This window comes from Cetorhinus maximus, chromosome 23 (assembly GCF_964194155.1).
Source record: "Cetorhinus maximus chromosome 23, sCetMax3.hap1.1, whole genome shotgun sequence".
NCBI lineage: Eukaryota > Metazoa > Chordata > Chondrichthyes > Lamniformes > Cetorhinidae > Cetorhinus > Cetorhinus maximus.
Genome location: NC_135901.1, coordinates 22655789 through 22677762, shown reverse-complemented (window position 1 = coordinate 22677762; position 21974 = coordinate 22655789). Strand labels below are relative to the sequence as shown.

The window sequence follows — 21974 nt, the reverse complement described above, 5'->3', positions numbered from 1 at the left end:
AGGAGAACATCACCAGCTTCTCCAGACTATCCATAGACCGGTGGTGATCCATCAACCTGCAATCATTCGAGTAAGTCTCTTTCATACCCTCTCAAAAGCCTTCACATCCTCCCTGAAGTGTGGCACTCTGAATGGGACACAATACTGCAGCTGGTACTGAACTAGTGAATTACATCGGTTCAGCATAATTTCCTGACTTTTGTTTTCAATGTCTCTATATATAAAGCCGAGAATCGCATACGCTTTATTAGCTGCTTTCTTAACCTGTCCTGCCATCTTCAAATATTTCTGCATAAACACCCCCTTAAAATTGTCCTATTTATTATGTCATAGAGTCATAGAGGTCTACAGCACAGAAAAAGGTCCTTTGGCCCATCGAGTCTGCGCCGGTCAAACAAGCACCTAACTATTCTAATCCCATTTTCCAGCACTAGGCCCATAGCCTTGTATGCCATGGCATCGCAAGTGCACATCCAAATACTTCTGAAATGTTGCGAGGGTTTCTGCCTTTACTACCCTTTCAGGCAGTGAGTTCCAGATTCCCATCACCCTCTGGGTGAAAAAATTCTTTCTCACTTTCCCTCCAAACCTCCTACCCCTTACCTTAAATCTATGCCCCATGGTTATTGATCCCTTCACCAAGGGGAAAAGTTCCTTCCTGTCTACCCTATCTATGCTCCTCATAATTTTATACACCTCAATCATGTCCCCCTTCAATCTCCTCTGCTCCAGTGGAAAATAACCCCAGTCTATCCAATCTCTCCTCGTAACTAAAACTCTCCAGCCCAGGCAACATCCTGGTAAATCTCCTCTGCGTTCTCTTTAATGCAATCACATCCTTCCTATAATGTGGATTCCAGAACTGCACGCAATACTCTAGCTGGGGCCGAACCAGCATTTTATACAGTTTCAGCATAACCTCCCTGCTCTTATATTCTATGCCTCGGCTAAAAAAGGCGAGTATCCTATATGCCTTCTTAACCAACTTATCTACCTGTCCCGCTACCTAAAGGGACTGGTGGACATGGACACCAAGGTCCCTCTGATCCTCGGTACTTCCCAGGGTCCTACCTTTCACCGTGTATTCCTGTGCCTTGTTTGTCCTGCCCAAGTGCATCACCTCACACTTATCCGGATTAAATTCCATTTGCCACTGATCAGCCCGTCTATATCCTCCTGTAATCTAAGGCTATCCTCCTCACTATTTACCACGCCACCAATTTTCGTGTCATCCACGAACTTACTGATCAACCCTCCTACATTGGAGTCTAAATCGTTTATATATACCACAAGCAGCAACGGACCCAACATCAATCCCTGTGGAACTCCACTGGACACAGGTATCCAGGTACAAAAACACCCCTCGACTATCACCCTCTGCTTTCTGCCACTTAGCCAATTCTGGATCCAATTTACCAAATTGCCTTGGATCCCATGAGCTCTTACCTTTGTTATCAGTCTCCCATGTGGGACCTGATCAATCGCCTTGCTGAAGTCCAAGCTAACTTCGTCAAATGCATTGCCCTCATCGACAGACCTAGTCACCTCTTCAGAAAATTCAATCAAATTGGTCAACATGACCTCCCCTTAACAAAACCATGCTGACTGTCCTTGTTTAATCCCTGCCTCTCCAAGTGTGGATTAATTCTGTCCCTCAGAATTGCTTCCAATAGTTTCCCCAGCACTGAGGTTAGACTGACTGGCCTGTAGTTCTCTGCTTTATCCCTTCCTCCCTTCTTGAATAACGGTAACACATTGGCTGTCCTCCAGTCCTCTGGCACCTCTCTTGTGGCCAGAGAGGTATTGAAAATTATTGCCAGAGCCCCTGCTATCTCCTCCCTTGCCTCACTCCTCCCTTGCCTCAGCCTGGGATACCTTTCATCCGGGCCTGGAGATTTATCTATTTTTAAGCCTGTCAGACCACATAGAACCTCCTGCCTTTCTATGCTAATTTCTTTAAGTATATCAAGTCCTTCTGCCTGATTTCCGTACCCCCTCCTCTTTTACCTCCTTCCCTGTCTCGCCTGAAATGGGTATGTATTGTGCCTACTCATTCTTCGTGACAAAATGTATCACCTCACACCTAGCTGCACTGAATATCATCCGTCATGAGTCTGTCCATTCCCCCAGCTGTGTCTGTGTCCTATTAAAATCTAATCTTATTTTCTTCACTGGTTTATCTACACTTTCAAGTTTTGTCAGCTGAAAATTTCAAAATTGTGCCCTGTACCCCCAATCACAAGCCTTAATGTACATAAAAAGCAGCAGTACTGAACCCTGTGGACAACCACTTTATACCTCCCTCCAGTAAGAAGAACAGCCATTCACCACAACTCTCTCATTTGTAACCCTGATCCAATTTTGTATCTCGCTGCTGCTGACCCTTTTCTGCCTTTATCCCATGACCTCCAATTTTACCAATTGCATTTTGAAAGTCCCAATACACAACAACTACTGCACTTTCCTCATCCCACTCTCTGTTAACCCACAAACAAAAAAAGTCAGTCTAGTTAGTTAAAAATGATTTGCCCATAATAAACCCATGCTGCCTGTCCTTTTTCAGTCTATATTTGGTCATGTGGGTGTTAATGTTTTCCTGGATTTTTGTTTCTAAAAGCTTCTCCATCACCAGCGTTAAACTGACCAGCATTAATTACAAGGTTTATCCATCTCCCCTTTTTGAGCAAGGGTGTAATATTTATAGTCTTCCAGTCCTCTATGTTCACCCGGATATATAAGGTGTTTCGGAAACTTGTGACTAATTGCCTCCCCAGTATTTACCCTTCCTTCCCTCAGCAACCAGGAAAGCATTCCATCTGCACAGGGTGACTTACTCACCTTCAGTACTGCCCATCTGTTATTTATCTATTTCTTATCTCTATTATCTCAGACCGCTCCATTTTTCATGTAGCATTGACAAAGTTCACTTTGTAAGGAAACCCCTTGATAAAAGAAACATTAGTTATTAAAAATAAAGATGGAAAGTGCTGGAAAAGCTCAGCAGGTCTGGCAGCATCTGTGGAGTGAGAGAAACAGTTTATGTTTTGTTATGATCCCAGCTGATGTTAGTACTGGACAAGTCAGATCCCAGGGTGAATGCTGGCTTGATAGATCCTGACTTCTTTTTCGGAAACTGTGGAGGCAAGTTGCTGAACAAATTCACACGATTCTGCTGATTAACTTTTAACACAAAGGATAAAATATTTATTAAACAAGAAAAATGAACTATATCACGCCAGAAAAAAAGGTTGGAAAGATCTCAATACAAACACAAGAAAATACTTCAAAGTTACACTATTCCTGTACTCCAGCAATATCTTTACTGACACATAAACCAGTAAAGAGTCACCACTAGCTTGACATGAAGGCTTCTCGCTTGGGACTGGCACAGTTGTAAATTGTTTTCTTCTGGTAAATTCCTGAGCATTCACTCAATGTTTTTCACTGAACTTGTATCTCTCCCCAAGACACCTTAAACTCTTAAAGTCTTCCAGTAGCACCTCAGCTAAACTGATCACTTTTCTGAATTCTATAACTGACTATTCAGTCAACTACTGGTGCTAATGGCCTTAAAAGTTTTCTTATCAGAGAACTTAAAATTCCTGTCCCTTCTCTCTGACACACACGGAACTATCTTCCTCCCAACTCCTGTCTTTCTTTGTGTCTGTCCCTGGATCACTGTTGCAAGGCAACAGGAAAGTTTTTTTTCTCTACTTTGTATTTTTTGCCCTGACTCACAAAACATTTAACCCCATTTGACCCATCTCTTTCACCTCAGGTCTTGTAACACCTCATTCAAAATGTACATGTACAAACAAACCTAAAAGACCTGACCGTTCAGACTCCCAGACACCAAGGCTGACAGCAACCTAAATGAAACTGAATCCATTTGTGTATATATATGTGTACACATATATATTCAACTTTAAATTATACATTGTTCATAACAGTTTCAAGTCCATGTGATTCTTCTTTGGAACTGGTTATTAAGGTTGCTGGAATATATTTTCTGACAAAACAATCGGCTGCAAGGAAATTGACTAAATGTTGTGATGTAACATATATGAAATACACAATTATCATTCAGGTTATATTACCAGCAGGTCTACAAAGGCACGGCAAACACTGATCCAGATGATCTGCTGTTTTGCAATGGTTCTGGTGCCGCTCAATGTACCAGACCATTTATCAGAGCAACTGATTTATGTTGGCAAAACTCTTTTTACTTTTAGCAATGTTTTGAGCACCAGATTCGAAACATAGCCACAAACATCAAATGTGCATCACTTGATTATTAATGTTATATCTTGGCCCTCTGGAACTGAGCTTTCCTCACAAAGGGGTGGTTCCGATGGCAGAGATATTACCCAGCATTCTCCGCGGGCCAGACTGTGCCCTGTTCTCTGTGCAGGCGCAGTACCGGGCTGTGTCTAGAGCATGCGCAGTGCGAGTGCTGGAGTTCGATGGAGGCGCCAGGCGGTCGTGTCGCATTCGCAACGGATGAGAGAAATAGCCGAGAACAGGAGAGGAATGGAGCGGTCTGCCAATGGGTTAATGGGCGGGGATACTTGATAAGCACCTGGCGCAGACCTTGAAGTCCGGGTAAGAAACGACTGTTCCCGTATTTGCAGCAAGAGGGCCGGCAGTTGTTCTCACCGCATCAGGCCGGTCTTTCGGGCCGCCATCTTTATAGGGGGCAATGTGCAGTAGGGCGCATGCGCAGCTGTCCCTGTCAGCAGGAGAGAATGTTCCTTTTACAGGGGGTCAGAAGGGGAGGATTTACACACAGCAAACGCGAAGCATTGCATCAAAGTTCAGTCAATTCAACTGGACCTGAATATCATCGACCTTTGAATGTGCAAAGAAACAAGTTTATCTGTTCTGTCTTTGGGGAAAGAATTCTGGTGAAAAGATTTTCACATCCGTCTTCACCCAAGAGAATGAGGATGAAGGTATCAAACTTGGGGAGAGAGACTGCGAGGTTCTTGAGCAAATAGACATAGGAAGTGACAAGGTATTGGAGATGTTGGCAGGCTTAGAAGTGGACAAATCTCCAGGTGCGGATGATTTGTGTCCCAGACTGCTGAGGGAGGCAAGGGAGGAGATCGCAGGGGCTCTGACCCAAATTTTTAATTCCTCTCTGACCACGGGGAAGCTGCCAGAATATAAACACCTGCCCAGCTGTAAGGTTGAGTAAAATCAGCAGAACGAAGCCCCAGCTGTCAGAATGAACATGGTTCAGCCCTGGATGTGATTAACAACAGCAATAACAGTAGAATCAACTCACTGGTTAGCTGGCAGCAGGTTGGCTGATTGTTTAAATCCCTTAATGCACATGGAGCAGGTCAGTGGCCTCTCCCCAGTACACACACACTGGTTTGTCAGCAGATGGGATGACCGAGTGAATCCCTTCCCACACACAGAACAGGTCAATGGCCTCTCCCCAGTACACACGCATTGGTGTGTACAGAGATTGGATGACCGAGTGAATCCTTTCCCCCACAGAGCAGATGAATGGCCTCTCTCCTGTGTGACTACATTGATGGGTTTCCAGCTCAGATTGTTAACTGAATCCCCTCCTGTGGTCCATGTTTGTAGTATGATGATATTCAGGTCCTGAGGACTCGAGGGACTCTATCAGATTTTTATGTGATGTTTGGTTTGAGTTTCCCTCCTGCAAATCATCCCTTTCTAATCGGTTGTGAAATGAATTTAAAGCAAGAAAAGGGAGTGAGAGAGAATTCACAAATATATAAAGGAAAGCTGTAAAACTCAGCTGAATGAAGCTGGTAATTTGTGGGGCAAGAACAGAGAGTGGACAGGGCTTCAGGGTCCCAGTGACCAGGAGAGCAAATCATTGACTCATTGATTTTATCCTCATTCTGCCCACAGGAGCTGAAAAACTGAACACAGCCAGAGTAGAGGGAGGGAGAAAACTGGGAGTGGAGTAAGGAATTGATGGAGGTGATGCAATGGGTTTGGATTTGAGCACAGGGAGGAGGGAGAGTGTGTGGGATGGAGATTTACAGCTTTGGGGGAACAAGAGAGGAAAAAATGTTCCATAGAAACTGGAATTGATTGTTCTGAATTTCTGTCCTGCACTTACAGAGATGAATTTTGTCAACTCCTTTTACAGAGTATTAGAAGGGGAGGAGTTCCAGTCAGGAAAGTCAAACCAAACACATCACATCAACATCTGATACTCGCTCAAATTATCAGGACCTGAATATCATCAGCTTTCGAATGTGTATACAGAAATGTTTGTCTGTTCTGTTTGTAGGAAAAGATTTCAAACATCAGTGTGACTGGAAAAGGACTGAGACGTGTGAGAGTGTTCCAGTGAACTGACTGTGGGAAGATCTTTAAGCGGTCACACAGTCTGAAAGAAAATCATCCCATTCACAGTGGGGAGAAACCGTACACATGTGTGTGTGGACTGATCTTCAACTGATCGTCCAACCTGGAGAAACACAAGGACTCTGGCACCATGGAGAAACTATGGGAATGTGGGGACTGTGGGAAGGGATTTAATTACCCAAAGCTGGAAACTCATCGACGCAGACGCACTGAAGAGAGACCATTCACCTGCACTGTGTGAAGAGCTTCACTCAGTCATCCCACCTCACTGACCACCAACGTGTACACAGTGATCAAAGACCTTTTAAATGTTCTGACTGTGAGAAGAGCTTTAAAAACAAGAAGAACCTGGTAGCACACCAGCTTGGTCACACTGGGGAGAGGCCGTTCCTCTGCTCTGAGTGTGGAAAGAGTTTCATTCGTTCTTCACACCTTCTGACACACCAGCAAGTTCACACTGGAGAGAGGCTGTTCACCTGCTACACATGTGGGAAGGGATTCACTCAGTCATCCCACCTTCTGAGCCATGAGCGAGTTCAAACTGGGGAGAGACCATTCACCTGCTCTGTGTGCAGGAACAGTTTTGCTCAGTCATCCCATCTGCTGAGACACCAGTGAGTTCACACTGGGGAGAAGCCATTCACCTGCTCTGAATGTGAGAAGGGATTCATTCAGCTATCCGACCTTGTGAGACACCAGCAAATTCACAAGTGACTGCAGGAGTTGGAGTCTTATTGCTGCTGTTACTCACATCCAGGACTGAACATGTGAGTTATACTGACTTTTAAGAAATGTGTGTTCCATGGTTCAAAGCTTAGGAGGCTCCTTTACGACAGGGTTTAGAGTCAGGAAGAACAACAGTGAATGCTGGAAATGCGCTGTCAAATCAGGGATTGGTGTAAAACTGTGATTTGTTCCTGAAAGTGAAATGGCAGGTTTAAGTTTCCAGCCTGAAAATTTGGTAATTATTGAAAATGTTGGTGTGATATTCCTGAGTTTACCAATGAAGGGTAATAACAACATCATGTTGCATTTATATAGAACCTTTAACAATGTCCCAAGATGCTTTAGATTTTTTATTATTTCTTCATATGATGTGGGCATCGCTGGCAGGGCCAGCATTTATTGCCCATCCCTGATTGCCCTTGAACATAGTAGCTTGCATTTCAGAGGACAGTTAAGAGTCAACCACGTTGCTGTGGGTCTGAAATCACAGGTAGGCCAGACCAGGTAAGGAGGTAGATCACCTTCCCTAAAGGACAACAATCGATGATAGATTCATGGTCACTAGCTTTTCAATTCCAGACTTATTCCACCATCTGCCGTGGTGGGATTTGAACCCGGGACCCCAGATCATTTGCTTGGGCCTCTGGATTACTAGTCCAGTGAATTAACCACCACGCCACCATCTCCGCATGATCAGGTGATCAAAAACTTGGTCAAACAGATAGATTTTAAAGAGGCGAGAGGTTTAGGGAGAGAAATCCAGAGCTCGGTACCTTGGTAGCTGAAAGCACAGCCACCAATGGTGGAGTGAAGTAGGTGGGAGTGTGGGGAATGGGTCAGAATTGGAGGTGCGCAGGGAGCTTCAAGGATCGTAGGGCTGGAGGAGGTTCCAGAGACTGTCTGTTATGGAGAGAGTGGCTGCCTCCATGGAGCTTCAAGCACGGCTCTGAAATGGGTCCATGTAGGTCATGACCATGGCCGTGCAGGAGATGTCTGCTGCCTTAAACAGAATGACAGACACTGTATCTGTGACTTACAACACGTCACTGACCTCCACCAAACTGGTCTGCAGCAGAGTGGGAGGAATGATGTGACTCTGGTCCTGGAGAGGGACGATGCACAAAGGAGACACGGAAGTGGGAACACCGATCAAGTGTTCCCAGTTCTCACCCATTACTCCCGAACCCCCAGGCAGTACCCAACATGCTGCCCCCATCTCCCGACATGCTGTCCCCTCTCCCACCAGCTGAATCTGCCCCTGCACAGATACAGGTGGACCAGTCTTTGCCGGGACCCTGAGGGGCTCTGACACCCAGAAGATGGAGACCACAAGCCTCTCGGCAGTGAGAGCAGGGATGTGAGCAGCCTGTCTCCCTCTGCTGAAACCACACAGGATGCACCATGTAGAAACAATAGGAAGGGTCTGGGCTGGAAATTGTAATTCACCAAGGGTGCACAGGGGCGTTTGATAAAATATTAATTTCCTTTTTAAATAATGACACAGAAAATGTATTGATTGGAACCACTTCCAACTTTTGTCCATTCTGACATCCCGAGGGCCAGCTCACCCTCTCACTGGGTTCGTGCTGAATGTCAATCCGGGCTAGGAGCCATTGGGTGGATGTGCAATGGGTGGATGAGTGGGTGAAGGAATGTTCAGTGAACAGGGAGGGGGAGGGGGGGTTGGTGCTGCTGTTGGGAAGTCTTCATTCTGAAGGAGTCCCACCTGAAACAGTGACCATTCATTTATCACTTTGAAATGATTGAGCTGCTGTGTAATTCCCCATTTTTGTTCTTTTAGTTTTCCAGGATTTATATATATGTTTTCTTTTTATTAAAATGTTGCTGTTGTAACACTGAAATCCAGAGGATTTACAATCTGTTAAAGTCAATCCCCATCGATTGCACAGGAGGAGTCAACTGGTCCTAACTTCTTATGGTATCAATAAACAAAGAACAAGCTGTTCATATGGGGAATTGCTTTCCTCTGAGACTAGGGACGGTCAAACGATGTTGCAAAGTTCAGATTTGGGCCTTGAGCCTGGGCTATAAGGCCCACATACATGGCGCACCATTACCCGATGTCCCTCATCCCCGATTTTAATCTCTCCACCATTGGTGGCAGTGCCTTCAGCTGCCTGGACCCTAAGCTCTGGAATTTCCTCCCTAAACCTCTCCACCTTTCTTCACTTTCCTCCTTTAAGACACTCCTTATAACCAACCTCTTTGACCAAGCTTTGGTCATCTGACCTAATCTGTCCTTATGCTCCTGTGAAACTCCTTGGGACATTTTATTATGTTAAAAGCTCAATATAAATATAAGTTGTTGTTGTATCTCAGTCAGACCCGATCACTTACTGAGTGAGTGAGTCTGTATCAATGTAACTCAGATAGACACAGCTTGTTGGAACAGATCAGGGAAGAAGGAAGCTCTGACTGAACTAACCACTGGACACAATTGGAAAAGATGATTCTTTCCAAACATTGAAAATTACTAATAAAGTCATTAAAGATGATTTATTGTTGTGAGCTGCATTATTTGCTAGAATTAGAGTGAAGGAGTGGGATTGACCCACAGCCTGAGTCAGGAGAGAGCAGCCCCTCCCAGCTGGACAACAGTGGAGAGGTGATGGAGCAAAATGATGTGGTCAACCTTGTCAAAGGCTGCAGATAAGTCAAGAAGGGAAAGTTTTATCTTTCTCACAGTTACATAGGATGTAATTTGTGACTTTGATAAGAGCTGTTTCAGCACTGTGACAGGGACAGAAACCTGATTGGAGGGATTCAGACATGGATGTCCAAGAAAGGTGGGCATGGATTTTGGACTTTGGTTCAAAGAAATTGGAGAGGAAAGAGAGACTGCAAGTGGGTCAGTGAAAGGATTGGGGGGGGCAAGGGTTTGTTTTTTGAGGAGGGGCTGATGATGGCAAATTTGAAGGAGAGCATGCCAGTACCTGAGAGAGCGAACCATTAATAAAGTCAGTGAACATGGGGAAGTTGGCTGATCAGCAGTTTAGTGGGAATAGTGTCGATGGAGCAGAAGGTGGGATTCATGGAGAAGATGAGCCCTGAGAGGGCAGGAGGGGAGATGGGAGAGAAACTAAAGAAAGATGTGAGTTCAGGTCTCGGGCAAGGATGAAAATTAGAGGCAGTTCAGCCTGGTGGGCTAGTGGAAGGGAGGGAAGCAGCAGAGGCAGCTGATCAGATTGTCTCAATCTTAGTGACAAAGAAGCTCCATGAGCTCCTCACACTTGTTGTTGGACAAACAGACAAATTAGGAGCAGGAGTGAGGCCACTCGGCCCCTCAAGCCTACTCCACCATTCAATAAGATCATGGCTGATCTGATTGTAACCTCATCTCCACTTTCCCACCCACCCCAATCACCTTTCACTCTCTTGTTTACCAAGAATTAATCTCCCTCTGCCTTAAAAAAATATTCAAAGACTCTGTTTCCACTGCCTTTTGAGGAAGAGAGTTCCAAAAGACTCACTTTTTCTCTTCATAATCTCTCCATCTCTGTCTTCAATGGGCGACCCCTTATTTTTAAACAGTGACCCCTAGTTCTAGATTCTCCCACAAGAGGAAACATCCTCTCCACAACGACCCTGTCAAGACCCTTCAGGATCTTATATGTTGCCATCAAGTTGCCTCTTACTCTTCTAAACTCCAGAAGATACAAGCCTAGCCTGTCCAACCTTTCCTTTTGCAGGATAGGAGAGGGAGAGGATTTGCAGACAGAAAACTCAAACAAAAAAATGTTGACAAGACCTTACAGCAGGGGTTCCCGAACAGTGAGTCATGATCCCTGGTGAGGTTGCAGGCTGAGGAGTTGCTGTCATGTCCTCTGGGGCAGCTGTGGAGCGGAGACACAGCTGGGACAGTCCTGCCATCGGGTTCGAGGCTCCATTATGAGTGTTTCTTTTCTTGTGATTATTCACCTGTCCAGAGAATGAGGTCTGAGGCCCCATCACTGCCTCCATCGTAAAGACCATTGAAAAAATGACTGCTCCACACCCCCCTCCCCAGCTTTCACAACTCAACCCCCTGCATTCTCACAACTCTTAACCGTCCTCTGCCCCTCCCTAGCTCCCACAACTCTTACACCTCCCCCCACCCCAGTCTCACTCTGGGCTCTGTGCTTTGTCTGTGGACAAGGCTTCAACTGATTGTCTAATCATCCAACCTGGAGAGGCCAAAGGAAACCTGCCTGAGGGGAGGTCACAGGGAAACTAGAGAAAGTTGTGGGTTCAGGCCCAGGACAGGAGAACGTAAGAGACAGTTTGTCCCAGTGGGATAATGGAAGGGAGGGAAGCAGCAGAGGCAGCTGATTGGACTGTCTCAATCTTAGTGACAGAAAAGCTCCATGAGCTCCTCACACTTGTTGTTCGAGGTGAGAATTGAGGAGATAGGGGAGTGGGAGAGCCCTTCAAAATAAACTAACGTGTTAGAAACATTTAAAAGTCTCAACACATTGCGTGTTTTACACAAAGCTGATTTATTTGACTTTTATCCATAATATGGGAATCAAAGGTGGGAATCAAGGGTTATCAGGGTTAGATGGAAATGTGGAAATCGAAACACAAGAAGATCAGCCATGATCTTATTGAATGGTGGAGCAGGTTCGAGGGGCCGAATGGTCTACTCCTGTTCCTATTTCTTATGTTCTATAACTGGGCTGGAATTCATGAACATCAGCAGAAAGAGACCCCAATGAACATGGTTCAGTCACAAGATTCCATCACTCTAGTTACTTGTGAACTCGCTGGTGTCTCAGCAGCGTTAATGATTGAGTGAATCCCTTTCCACACTCAGAGCAGGTGAATGGCCTCTCCCCATTGTGAACCCGCCAGTGTGTCAGCAGGTTGGATGACTGAGTGAAACCCTTTCCACACTCAGAGCAAGTGAACAACTTCTCCCCAGTGTGAACTCGCTGGTGTTTCAGCAGGGCAGATGACTGAGTGAATCTCTTCCCACACTCAGAGCAGGTGAATGGCCGCTCACCAGTGTGACTGCGCTGGTATGTCAGCAGGTGAGATGAACACGTGAATCCCTTCCCACACTTGGAGCAGGTGAATGGCCTCTCCCCAGTGTGAACTAGATGGTGTGTCAGCAGGTGGGATGACTGAATGAATCCCTTCCCACACGCGGAGCAAGTGAACAGTCTCTCTCCAGCGTGAATGCGCTGATGTACAGTGAGTTCGGATGATTGCCTGAACGCTGACCCACAGTGAGAGCACCTGAATGGTCTCTCATCAGTGTGAGCACGTTGATGGCGCATTACTTCCCCAGAACTTTTATAACACTTCCCGCAGTCTGGGCATTTAAAAGGTCGCTTCCCAGTGTGAACTCGCTGATGTTTCAGAAGGATGGTTGACCGAGTGAATCCTTTCCCACACTCACAGCAGGTGAATGGTCTCTCCCCAGTGTGAACTCGCTGGTGTGTCAGTAGGGTAGATGAACAAATGAATCCCTTCCCACAGTCGGGACAGGTGAACGGCCTTTCCCCGGTGTGACTGCGCTGATGAATTTCCAGCTCAGACGGGTAATTAAATCCTTTCCCACAGTCCCCACATTTCCAACGATTCACCCGGTCGTGACTGCACTTGTGTTTCGAAAGGCCAGATGATTAGCTGAATCTTCGTCCACACACAGAACGTGTACAGTTTCTCCTCACTATGAACGGTGCTTTTTCCTTCCATGTTCAAAATCCGATGGTATTCAGGTCCTGATGATTTGAGTGTCTCTGTCAGGCCTTGATCTGATGCTTGGTTTGAGATTCCCACTTCCAAATCCTCCCTTTCCGATATCCTGTAAAATGAATTTAAAACAAGAAAAAGTGACCATCAAAGTATCAGATTGTCCTAAAAACCCAACTGGTTCACTAATGTCCTTCAGGGAAGGGAACCTGCCACCCAGTCTGGGCCTACACAAGACACTGGCCTTTATGGTAGGAGAGAGTGAGAGACAAAGAGAGAGAGAGTTGGAAGAGTGGAAAAGGAGCTGGACTTCATCCATCTGCACCTCGAGCAGAATTTTCACAGAATTGCCCAAACCAACAAACTCCACCAACCAGAAAGATAAGGGCAGCTGGTACATGGGAAAACCATCATGTCCAATACAGACAACACTGAGTTCACACTGGGCAGAGACCGTTCACCTTCTCCGTGTGTGAGAAGTGATTTAATAGATCATCCGAACTGCTGAAACACCAGCCGGTTCACCAGTGACTGCAGGGCTTGGACTCTGCTGGATTAATCACATCCAGGACTGAACCGTGTTCATTCGGACACATGGGGTTCATTTCTATTGATGTTAAAAATCCTTATAACTGGAATAGAATTTAATATTCAGAATTTATTATTCTGATGATCAGTTTGCTTGACTTTGCAATCTTTACTCTTCAAATAAAGAATCTTTCTTCAGGCTGTTCCCAAGATTTTGAACCATGAAACCAAACAGTGATTTACTTGTACTTCGTGCAATTTAGTTTCTGTATTCAGTGCTGACCATGTGGTCTGCTCTACATTGGGAAGATCGAACACAGATTGAGTGATCATTTTGTGGAACAACCTCCGTTCAGTCTGTGAGCTTGACCCTGAGTTTCCAGTCACTTGTCATTTTAATTCTCTGCCCCACTCCCACCTCTCTGTCCTTGGCCTCCTGAACTGTTCCAATGGGAGCTCGAGGAACAGCAGTTCATCTTTCAATCTGGCACTTAACAACCTTCCAGACTCAATATCGGATTCAGCAGTTTCTACACTGACAGAGGGTTGTCAGGATCTGGAAGTCTCAATCGGAAAAGGTGCTGGAATCTGATCCTGTAAAGAATTTTAAAAGGGAGTTGACAGGGATTTGGGAATGAGGAACTCACAGGGTTACAAACAGAAAGTGAGTGTGTTGGTCTAAACATGACTGCACTTTCAAAGAGACAGCACAAGCACAAAGGGTTGAATGGTCTCCTTCTGTGCTGTAAGTTTCTATGATTCTAAGATTTGGCCATTTAGCTCCTTGAGCCTGTTCCACCATGAAATGAAATGAGATGATGGCTGATCGGTGACACTTTGCCCCATGTCCCTTAATACCTTTGGTTAGCAATGATTCATCAGTGTCAGGTTTAAAATTAACATTGACCTGGCATGAACTGCCATTTGATGAGTAGAGCTCCTAATTTCTACCGAGCTTACATGGAGAAGTGTTTCCAAATTCACTCCTGAAAAATCTGACACAACTTTCAAACTACGTCCCCTCGTCCTAGGTTCCCCAACAATGGGAGTCATTTCTCTCTATCTACCCTACCAGTTCCAATTAACATCCTGAAAGCTTTGATCAAATCACTTCTTAATCTTCTAAATTCCAAGGAATATAACCTTCAAATGAGGTAAAAAGAGAAAGTGCTGGAAAAACTCAGCAGGTCTGGCAGAATCTGTGGAGAGAGAAACAGAGTTAACATTTTGAATCCAATATGATTCTTCTTCAGAACTCTCAATGAGGTGATGAATTCTGGTAGAAGGAATAGGGAGAGGCAATATACACTTCATGGTACAGTTCTAAAGAATGTGCAGGGACAGAGAGACCTGGGAGTTCACGTACACAGATCTTTGAAGGTGGCAGGCCAGACTGAGAGAGCATTTAGGAAAATATAAGGGATTTTGGGCTTTATAAATAGAGACATTGAGTACAAAAGTAGGGAAAATATGCTGAACCTTTATAAAGCTCCGGTTAGGTCAGAAGAAGATTCTTGTGTCCAGTTCTGTTCACCACACCTTAAGGAGGATATGAGGCTCAATGAGAGGATGCACGGTAGATTTACCAGAATGGTTCCAGGGAAAATGGAATTTAGCTGCAAGGTTAGTTTGGAGAAGCTGGGTTTCTCCTTGGACCAAGGAGCTGAGGGGAGATTTGATAGAGGTGCACAAGATTTTGACAGATTTAGATGAAATGTACAAGGGAGAAGCTGTTTCCATTAGGTGACGGTACAAGGATTAGGGAGCACATTTAAGGTTTTGGCAAGGGATACAAGGGAGATATCGGGGAGAATTTTTTTTCACAGTGAGTGGGAATACTCAGCACTCGCTACCAATGAGGGTGGTGGAAGCAGAGTTCATCAATGATTTTAGAAAGGAACCGAGACACACACTTGAGGGAAAAAAATGTGTCGGGTTTAAGTATAGAGAAGGGAAAATGAGGCTGACTGGATTGCTCTGTAGAGAGCCAGCATGGACTTGATGGGAGGAATGGCCTTTCTGTGCTGTAATAACTGATTTTTGTAACTCATCCTAATTTAACCCTTGGAATCCGGGTTCAGGTAAGGTAACTAAAACAGAAAATGCTGGAACTGGAGAACAGTCATATTGGATTCAAAACGTTAACTCTGTTTCTCTCACCACGTATGCTGCCAAACCTGCCGAGTTTTTCGAGAATTTCTATTTTCATTCCAAACTTAGCATCCTCAGTGTTTTGCTTTTATGTCATTAAGGTAAATCTGCACTTCCTCCAAGACCTACACAGCATGTCCTTTTAAGCTGTGGTGTGCAGAACTCTCACACAGTTCTCCAGGTGTGACCTGACCAGGATTTTGAATATCTCGGTGCTATTCCAATCACACTGATACCTGAAATCTTTTCCCTTTTAATCCCCTGTAAAAGGAATTTCCAAAATCCATCCCTGTCAGTGCAGAATAGAAATTCATAACATTTTCTCCTGCTGACAGGGACAGGGATGACCGCGCATGCGCCCTGCTGCACTTTCCTGCTGTCGAGATGGCGGCCGTTACCCCGGGGCTGTCATCGTAAGCCCTCCAGCTATTGATGCGTTTGGTCAAAACGCGGAACCTCTAGATTCTTATTCGGATCCTGAGACGTACAAAAGATACTTGTGAAGCCTTTCAGTCTACCCACTGGCTCTATTCCTCTCCTGCCAGGGGTCAACTCTCTCTCCGTCGATGCCACTGCACCGCCTGTATCCTGCTCCAGCACCCGCACTGCGCACGCTCCATTCAGTGCCCTGCACCGCGCCTGCGCGAGGCTCATGCCGCGAAGATAAGGCCCCGTCCCTCATTTACTCCGATTGGTTGGAGGACAGTTCTGCCGAAGGGCCATGAAGGCTCGAAATGTTAACTGATTTCTTCTCCGCCGATGCTGCCAGACCTGCTGAGTTTTTCCAGGTAATTCTGTTTTGGTTGGAGGACAGGCTGTTCTCACGAGGTCCTCCAGCTACGCCCCTACTCTTCCTATTGGTCCGGAATCTCTATCTGTCGCTTCCGGCTTCTCTTCGGCATCCACTTGAACCAAAGGCCCAATTGGGAAAAGGTGGTTATTTCCGTTTATTTAAAATTACTAATAGAGACATGAAAGATAATTTGCTGTTTTGACCCAAAGTATTTGGTGGAATTAGAGTGAAGGAGTGGAATTGATCCACAGTCTGAGTCACCAGTTTAAGGACAGGAGGAGAGAGAATCTGGAGAGGAGAAAAAGAATAAGTAGGAGACAGGACACTGAATCTGGAACAATGAGCAGAGGGGGAGAGGAGTGTGTGGGACAGAGATTTATAGATTTGGGGGAATGAAAGAGGAAACTAGATTTTCTGTTCTGAATTTCTATCCTGTATTTACAATGATAACTCTGGTAAACTCCTTTTACAGGGGGAAAAGAACCGAGACATTCACACACCCAAGTGAGAGTGTTCCAGTGAACTGGCTGTGGAAAGAGCTTTAACCGGTTACACAGCCTGAAAAACATCACCATTCGCAGCAGGAAGAAACTGTACAGGTGTTGTGTGAGGACGAGGCTTCAACTGATCGTCCAACCTGGAGATACACGAGGACACCAGGACCACTGAGAAACCATGGAAATGTGGGGACTGTGGGAAGGGATTCATTTCCCCATCAAAGCTGGAAACTCATCGATGCAGTCACACTGGGGAGAAACCGTTTGCCTGCTCTCTGTGTGGGAAGGGATTCACTCAGTTATCCAGTATGTTGACACACCAGTGAGTTCATACCGGGGAACGACCGTTCAGGTGTTGTGTGTGCGGGAAGGCATTTGCTTACTCATCTGACCTGCTGGCGCATGAGCAAGTTCACACTGGGAAGAGTCCATTAACCTGTTCTGTCTGTGGGAAGGGATTCACTCAGTCATCCCGTCTTACTGAATATCAGCTTGTACACAGTGATCAGAGACCTTTTAAATGTTCTGACTGTGAGAAGAGCTTTAAAAGCAAGAAGTATCTGCGAACAGACCAGCGACTTCACAGTGGGGAGTGGCCATTCACCTGCTCCGAGTGTGGAAAGGGATTCACTCGGTCATCTCACCTTCTGACACACCGGCGAGTTCACACTGGGGAGAAGCCATTCACCTGCTCTGGGTGTGGGAAGGGATTCACTCAGTCATGCCACCTTCTGATACACCAGCGAGTTCACACTGGGGAGAGGCCATTCACCTGCTCCATGTGTGGGAAGGGATTCACTCAGTCATCTGACCTAATGACACCCCAGGGAGTTCACACTGGGGAGAGGCCGTTCACTTGCTCCACATGTGGGAAGGGATTCACTCAGTCATACCATCTTCTGAAACATCAGCATATTCACGCTGGGGAGAGGCCGTTCCCCTGCTCTGTGTGTGGGAAGGGATTCACTCAGTCATCCCACCTGGTGAAACACCAGCGAGTTCACAACTGACTGCAGAGTTAGATTCTGTTATTGCTGTTGTTAGTTAGGTGTGTAAGAAATGTGTCCCAGCTGCTCTCTTCCAATGTTCAGAGCTCCTAGACACAGAACAGAAGGCTCCTTTGCAACTGTGTTTAGAGTCTGGAAGAACAACGGTGAATGCTGGAAACGTGCTGTCAAATCAGAGATTGGTGTAAAACTGTGATCTGTTCCTGACTGAATGTGAAACAGGTTTAAGTTTCAAGCCTGAAAATGATGGTAATTATGATAGAGGATTTAAAATGTTTTGTGTGACACTCCTGATTCTACCAATGTAAAGCAATGACAACATCAAGTTGTGTTTATATATGGAACCTTTAACCACCTTCTCACCTTCCACTGACTTCAGTGTAATGGAAACTGACGGTTGGAATCTGTCAGCATTTGAAAGATATTTACAAATGATTCGAGGGTTTCTTACAGTTGGGATCTTTCTCTGTTCTGTCCGCTTGAGATGTTAGATAACAGACTTTCTCCTGTGAATATCGAGCTGGAGTATTGGGCTGTGATGTGTTTCCTTGTTCATCTTGTTGACTCTAAATGTTGAATCTTGTGGTTTCAGACACCAGATAATCAAGCTCACAACAACAGATTGTCTTTTCCTGACTTTATTAACAGCACTGCAATCATACAGACAGAGTAATTCCTTACATGGTTCCAGTCCTCAATGAAGTACTTATAAATGTCATCATTTATATACTTCAGAGCCTGTAATATAGGAATGGTGTATTGGTCTGTAATTTTAATATAATTTTAATTCAATATTCCTTCTTTTAATACCATGTTCACCACTTGTTACCTGTTGAATTTTTCTATTTTTATCATTCTATTTTATCATGTCATGTTTCCATGTTTTTAACTTGATTATTTAGTTTATATTTTAAATTTTATGAATTTTTTTGATGTAAGTTACAATTCAGCCTTTGAGCTGTGAATATATTTTTTGAATAAAATACCATTATATTCAAAAAACGTAGTTACCTGATCCAGAGAAAGAGATAATACAGTGGATTCAGAGCTCCCTTCTCCCCAGCTGTGATCTAACAAGCTGCAGCTACACTCGAGATATTTATATTTAACTTGTTCACTACATCCGTGATCTGGCCCTGCTCAAACCATAACCACAAGGATATCTGTGCATTGTTCTGAGTGTGAGTACAAGGCTGTGTCACTATCACACACAGATACCGTTTCCTTGGTTCACATCTCCATACAAAGACCAGCTCTTTACGCATCCCCTTTCTACACAATTGCAGGCGACATGAGCAAGGATGTGAGGCTCATTAATATACACCCATATTTCATAACAGCAAAGGTTCCACTGGGACAAAGGTTCAGTCATTTTCCATCACAGGCAAAATACAGAGCAGTACGGGAGCACACTGAAAGTTTAACAGAGTCTCATCAGCCTGCAGGCTCCTGTTAAATACAGAGCAGTACAGCAGCACATTGACAGTCTAACAGAGTCTCAACAGCCTGCAGGCTCCTCTCCAATACATTTACTGAGTGGATTTCAATTTAAACCAGGTTTACAGATGTGATGCTTTAGTCACACATTGGTTACCACATTACCAGAAGGATATGGAGGCATTGGAGAGGGTGCAGAGGAGGTTTACCACGATGCTGCCTGGTCTGCAGGTTATTAGCTATGAGGAGAGGTTGGAGAAATTCGGATTGTTCTCACTAGAGTGACGGAGGTTGAGGGGCGACTTGATAGAAGTTTACAAAATTATGAGTGGCATGGACAGAGTAGATAGTTAGAAGCTTTTTCCCAGGTGGAAGAGTCAATTAGTAGGGGACATAGATTTAAGCTGAGAGGAGAAAACTATAAAGGAGATGTGCGGGGCAAGTTTTTTATGCAGAGGGTAGTGAGTGTCTGGAATTCGCTGCCAGAGGAGGTGGTGGAAGCAGGTACAATAGTGGTGTTTAAGAGGCAGCTTGACAAATACATGAATAGGATGGGAATAGAGGGATACGGACCCCGGAAGTGCAAAATGTTTTAGTTGACGGGCAATATGATCGGCGCAGGCTTGGAGGGCCGAAGGGCCTGTTCCTGTGCTGTACTTTTCTTTGTTCTTTGAGATGCTATGGTACACACACTAAGTCCAGTAGCTGAACTGATTAACAGACTGAGTTTGGGTTTCCTGATCCAGTGCATGTTACTGATACCTTCCCTGGATCTCAAGGCTAAGAGAGAAACTCTGGAAGGTATGGGGAGCTAGGACTTGTCCATGAGAGTAACTGAAGGTCTGAGAACTGAAATAATCTAAAGTTAGAAAGGAGAAAAGGTTCAGTCCTGGACATGATTCTTAGCAGCAACAACCGATTCTAACTTTGTCAGTAACATGTGAAGCCGCTTATGTTTCAGCAGGCTGTAAGACTGACTAAATTGCTTCTCACACAGAGAGCAGGTGAACAGTTTTGCCCCAGTGTGAACTCACTAGTGTCTCAGCAGGCGGGATGAATCAATGAATCCCTTCCCACACTCGGAGCAGGTGAACAGCCTCTTCCCACTGTGAGTGCGTTGGTGCCTCAGCAGGCCGGACGAATGAGCGAATCCCCTTCCACACACGGAGTAGAGGAATGGCCTCTCCCCGGTGTGGGTGCGTTGGTGTTTCAGCAGGTTATTGCTTCTTTTAAAGCTCTTCCTGCATTCAGAACATTGAAAATGTTTCTTATCAGAGTGAACGCATTGGTGTTCAGTGTAGTAGGACAACTGAGTGAATCTCTTGCCACAAATGGAGGAGGTGAATGGCCTCTCCTCAGCGTGAGTGCGTCGGTGTCTCTGGAGGCTGGATGACTCAGTGAAACCCTTCCCACACACAGGGCAGGTGAACGCCCTCTCCCCGGTGTGAACAGTCCGATGTCTCAGCAGGTGTTGTAAACAAGTAAATCTCTTCTTGCACACGGGGCAAAGGTACGGCCTCTTTCTGGTGTGAACACGCTCGTGTATCACAAGGTAGGACGAACAAGGGAAACTCTTCCCATAACATGGAACAGAGGAACAGCCTCTCTCTGGTGTGAACTCGCTGGTGCTTCAGCAGATAGCAGGATCGAGTGAATCCCTTCTCACACACCGAGCAGGTGAATGGCCTCTCCCCAGTGTGCACCCACTGGTGCTTCAGCAGGTCAGCTGGCTGAACGAATCCCTACACGCGGAGGAGGTGAACGGCCTCTCTCCAGTGTGAATACTCTCGTGTGTCAAAAGGTGTGAAAATCGAGTGAATGTCTTCCCACACACAGAGCAGAGGAAAGGCCTCTCCCCGGTGTGAACACGCTTGTGTGTCAGAAGGTGAATTGAATGAGTGAATCTTTTCCCACACACCGAGCAGGGTAACGGCCTCTCCCCAGTGTGAATGCGCTGGTGTCTCAGCAAATTAATGCTTCTTTTGAAGGTCTTCTCACATTCAGTACATTTAAAAGGTCTCTTTTCTGAGTGAACCAATTGGTGCTCAGTGTAGTGGGAGGACTGAGCGAATCTTTTCCCACACTGGGAGCAGCTGAATGGCCTGTCCTTGGTGTGAACTCGCTGGTGCTCAGTGAGATGCACTGACTCACTGAACGACTCCCCACAGTGGGAGCAGCTGAACGGCCTCTCGTGTGTGTGAAGGAGCTGGTGCTCCGCGAGGCGGGAGGACAGCCTGAACCTCTTCCCGCAGTGGGAGCAGCTGAACGGTCTCTCGTCAGTGTGAACTCGCTGGTGTTGGACCAGTTCTTCAGAGATTTCAAAGCTTTTCTCAGTCAGAGTATTGAAGAGGATGCTCATCAATGTGATCGAGCTGGTGTGCCAGCAGGTTGGATGAACACATGAATTTCTTCCCACACACGGAGCAGGTGAATGGTCTCTCGCTATTGTGAGTTCGCTGTTGTGTCAGCATGTTTACCAGCTCTATCAATCCCTTCACACAGGAGGAGCAGGTGAACAGCCTCTCACCAATTTCCAGCTGAGGCAGTCAATTAAATCCCTTCAGATGTACAAATCTTCAGATTCCAATGAACTGATTGACCCTGTCAGAGGTGAGGTTTGGTTTGCTTTTCCTGACTGCAAATCCTCCTCCTCTATTATCCTGTAAAGTATGTTACAAAGATTTACATAGAATACACATGATACAAACAGGCCATTCAGTCTATCCAGTTTGTACTGGAGTCTCTCGTCCACACAAGTCTCCCCCATTCTCCCAACCACAT

The 21974-nt window shown here is 45.5% G+C and overlaps 2 protein-coding genes and 1 pseudogene across 2 annotated transcripts in view; all 3 read right to left on the bottom strand.

The window, feature by feature from the left end:
* LOC144697113 (uncharacterized) overlaps positions 1 to 21974 on the bottom strand; it is a 425270-nt gene that overhangs the window by 260420 nt on the left and 142876 nt on the right. The gene's annotated exons all lie outside the window — the stretch shown is intronic.
* On the bottom strand, positions 11764 to 12710 carry LOC144697891 (uncharacterized; the record flags this gene model as incomplete). The annotated part of the gene is made up of 1 exon (XM_078569855.1): positions 11764 to 12710. A coding segment is annotated over one exon (879 nt), but the record flags the coding sequence as incomplete, so codon positions are not given.
* On the bottom strand, positions 19768 to 21850 carry LOC144696932 (uncharacterized; annotated as a pseudogene).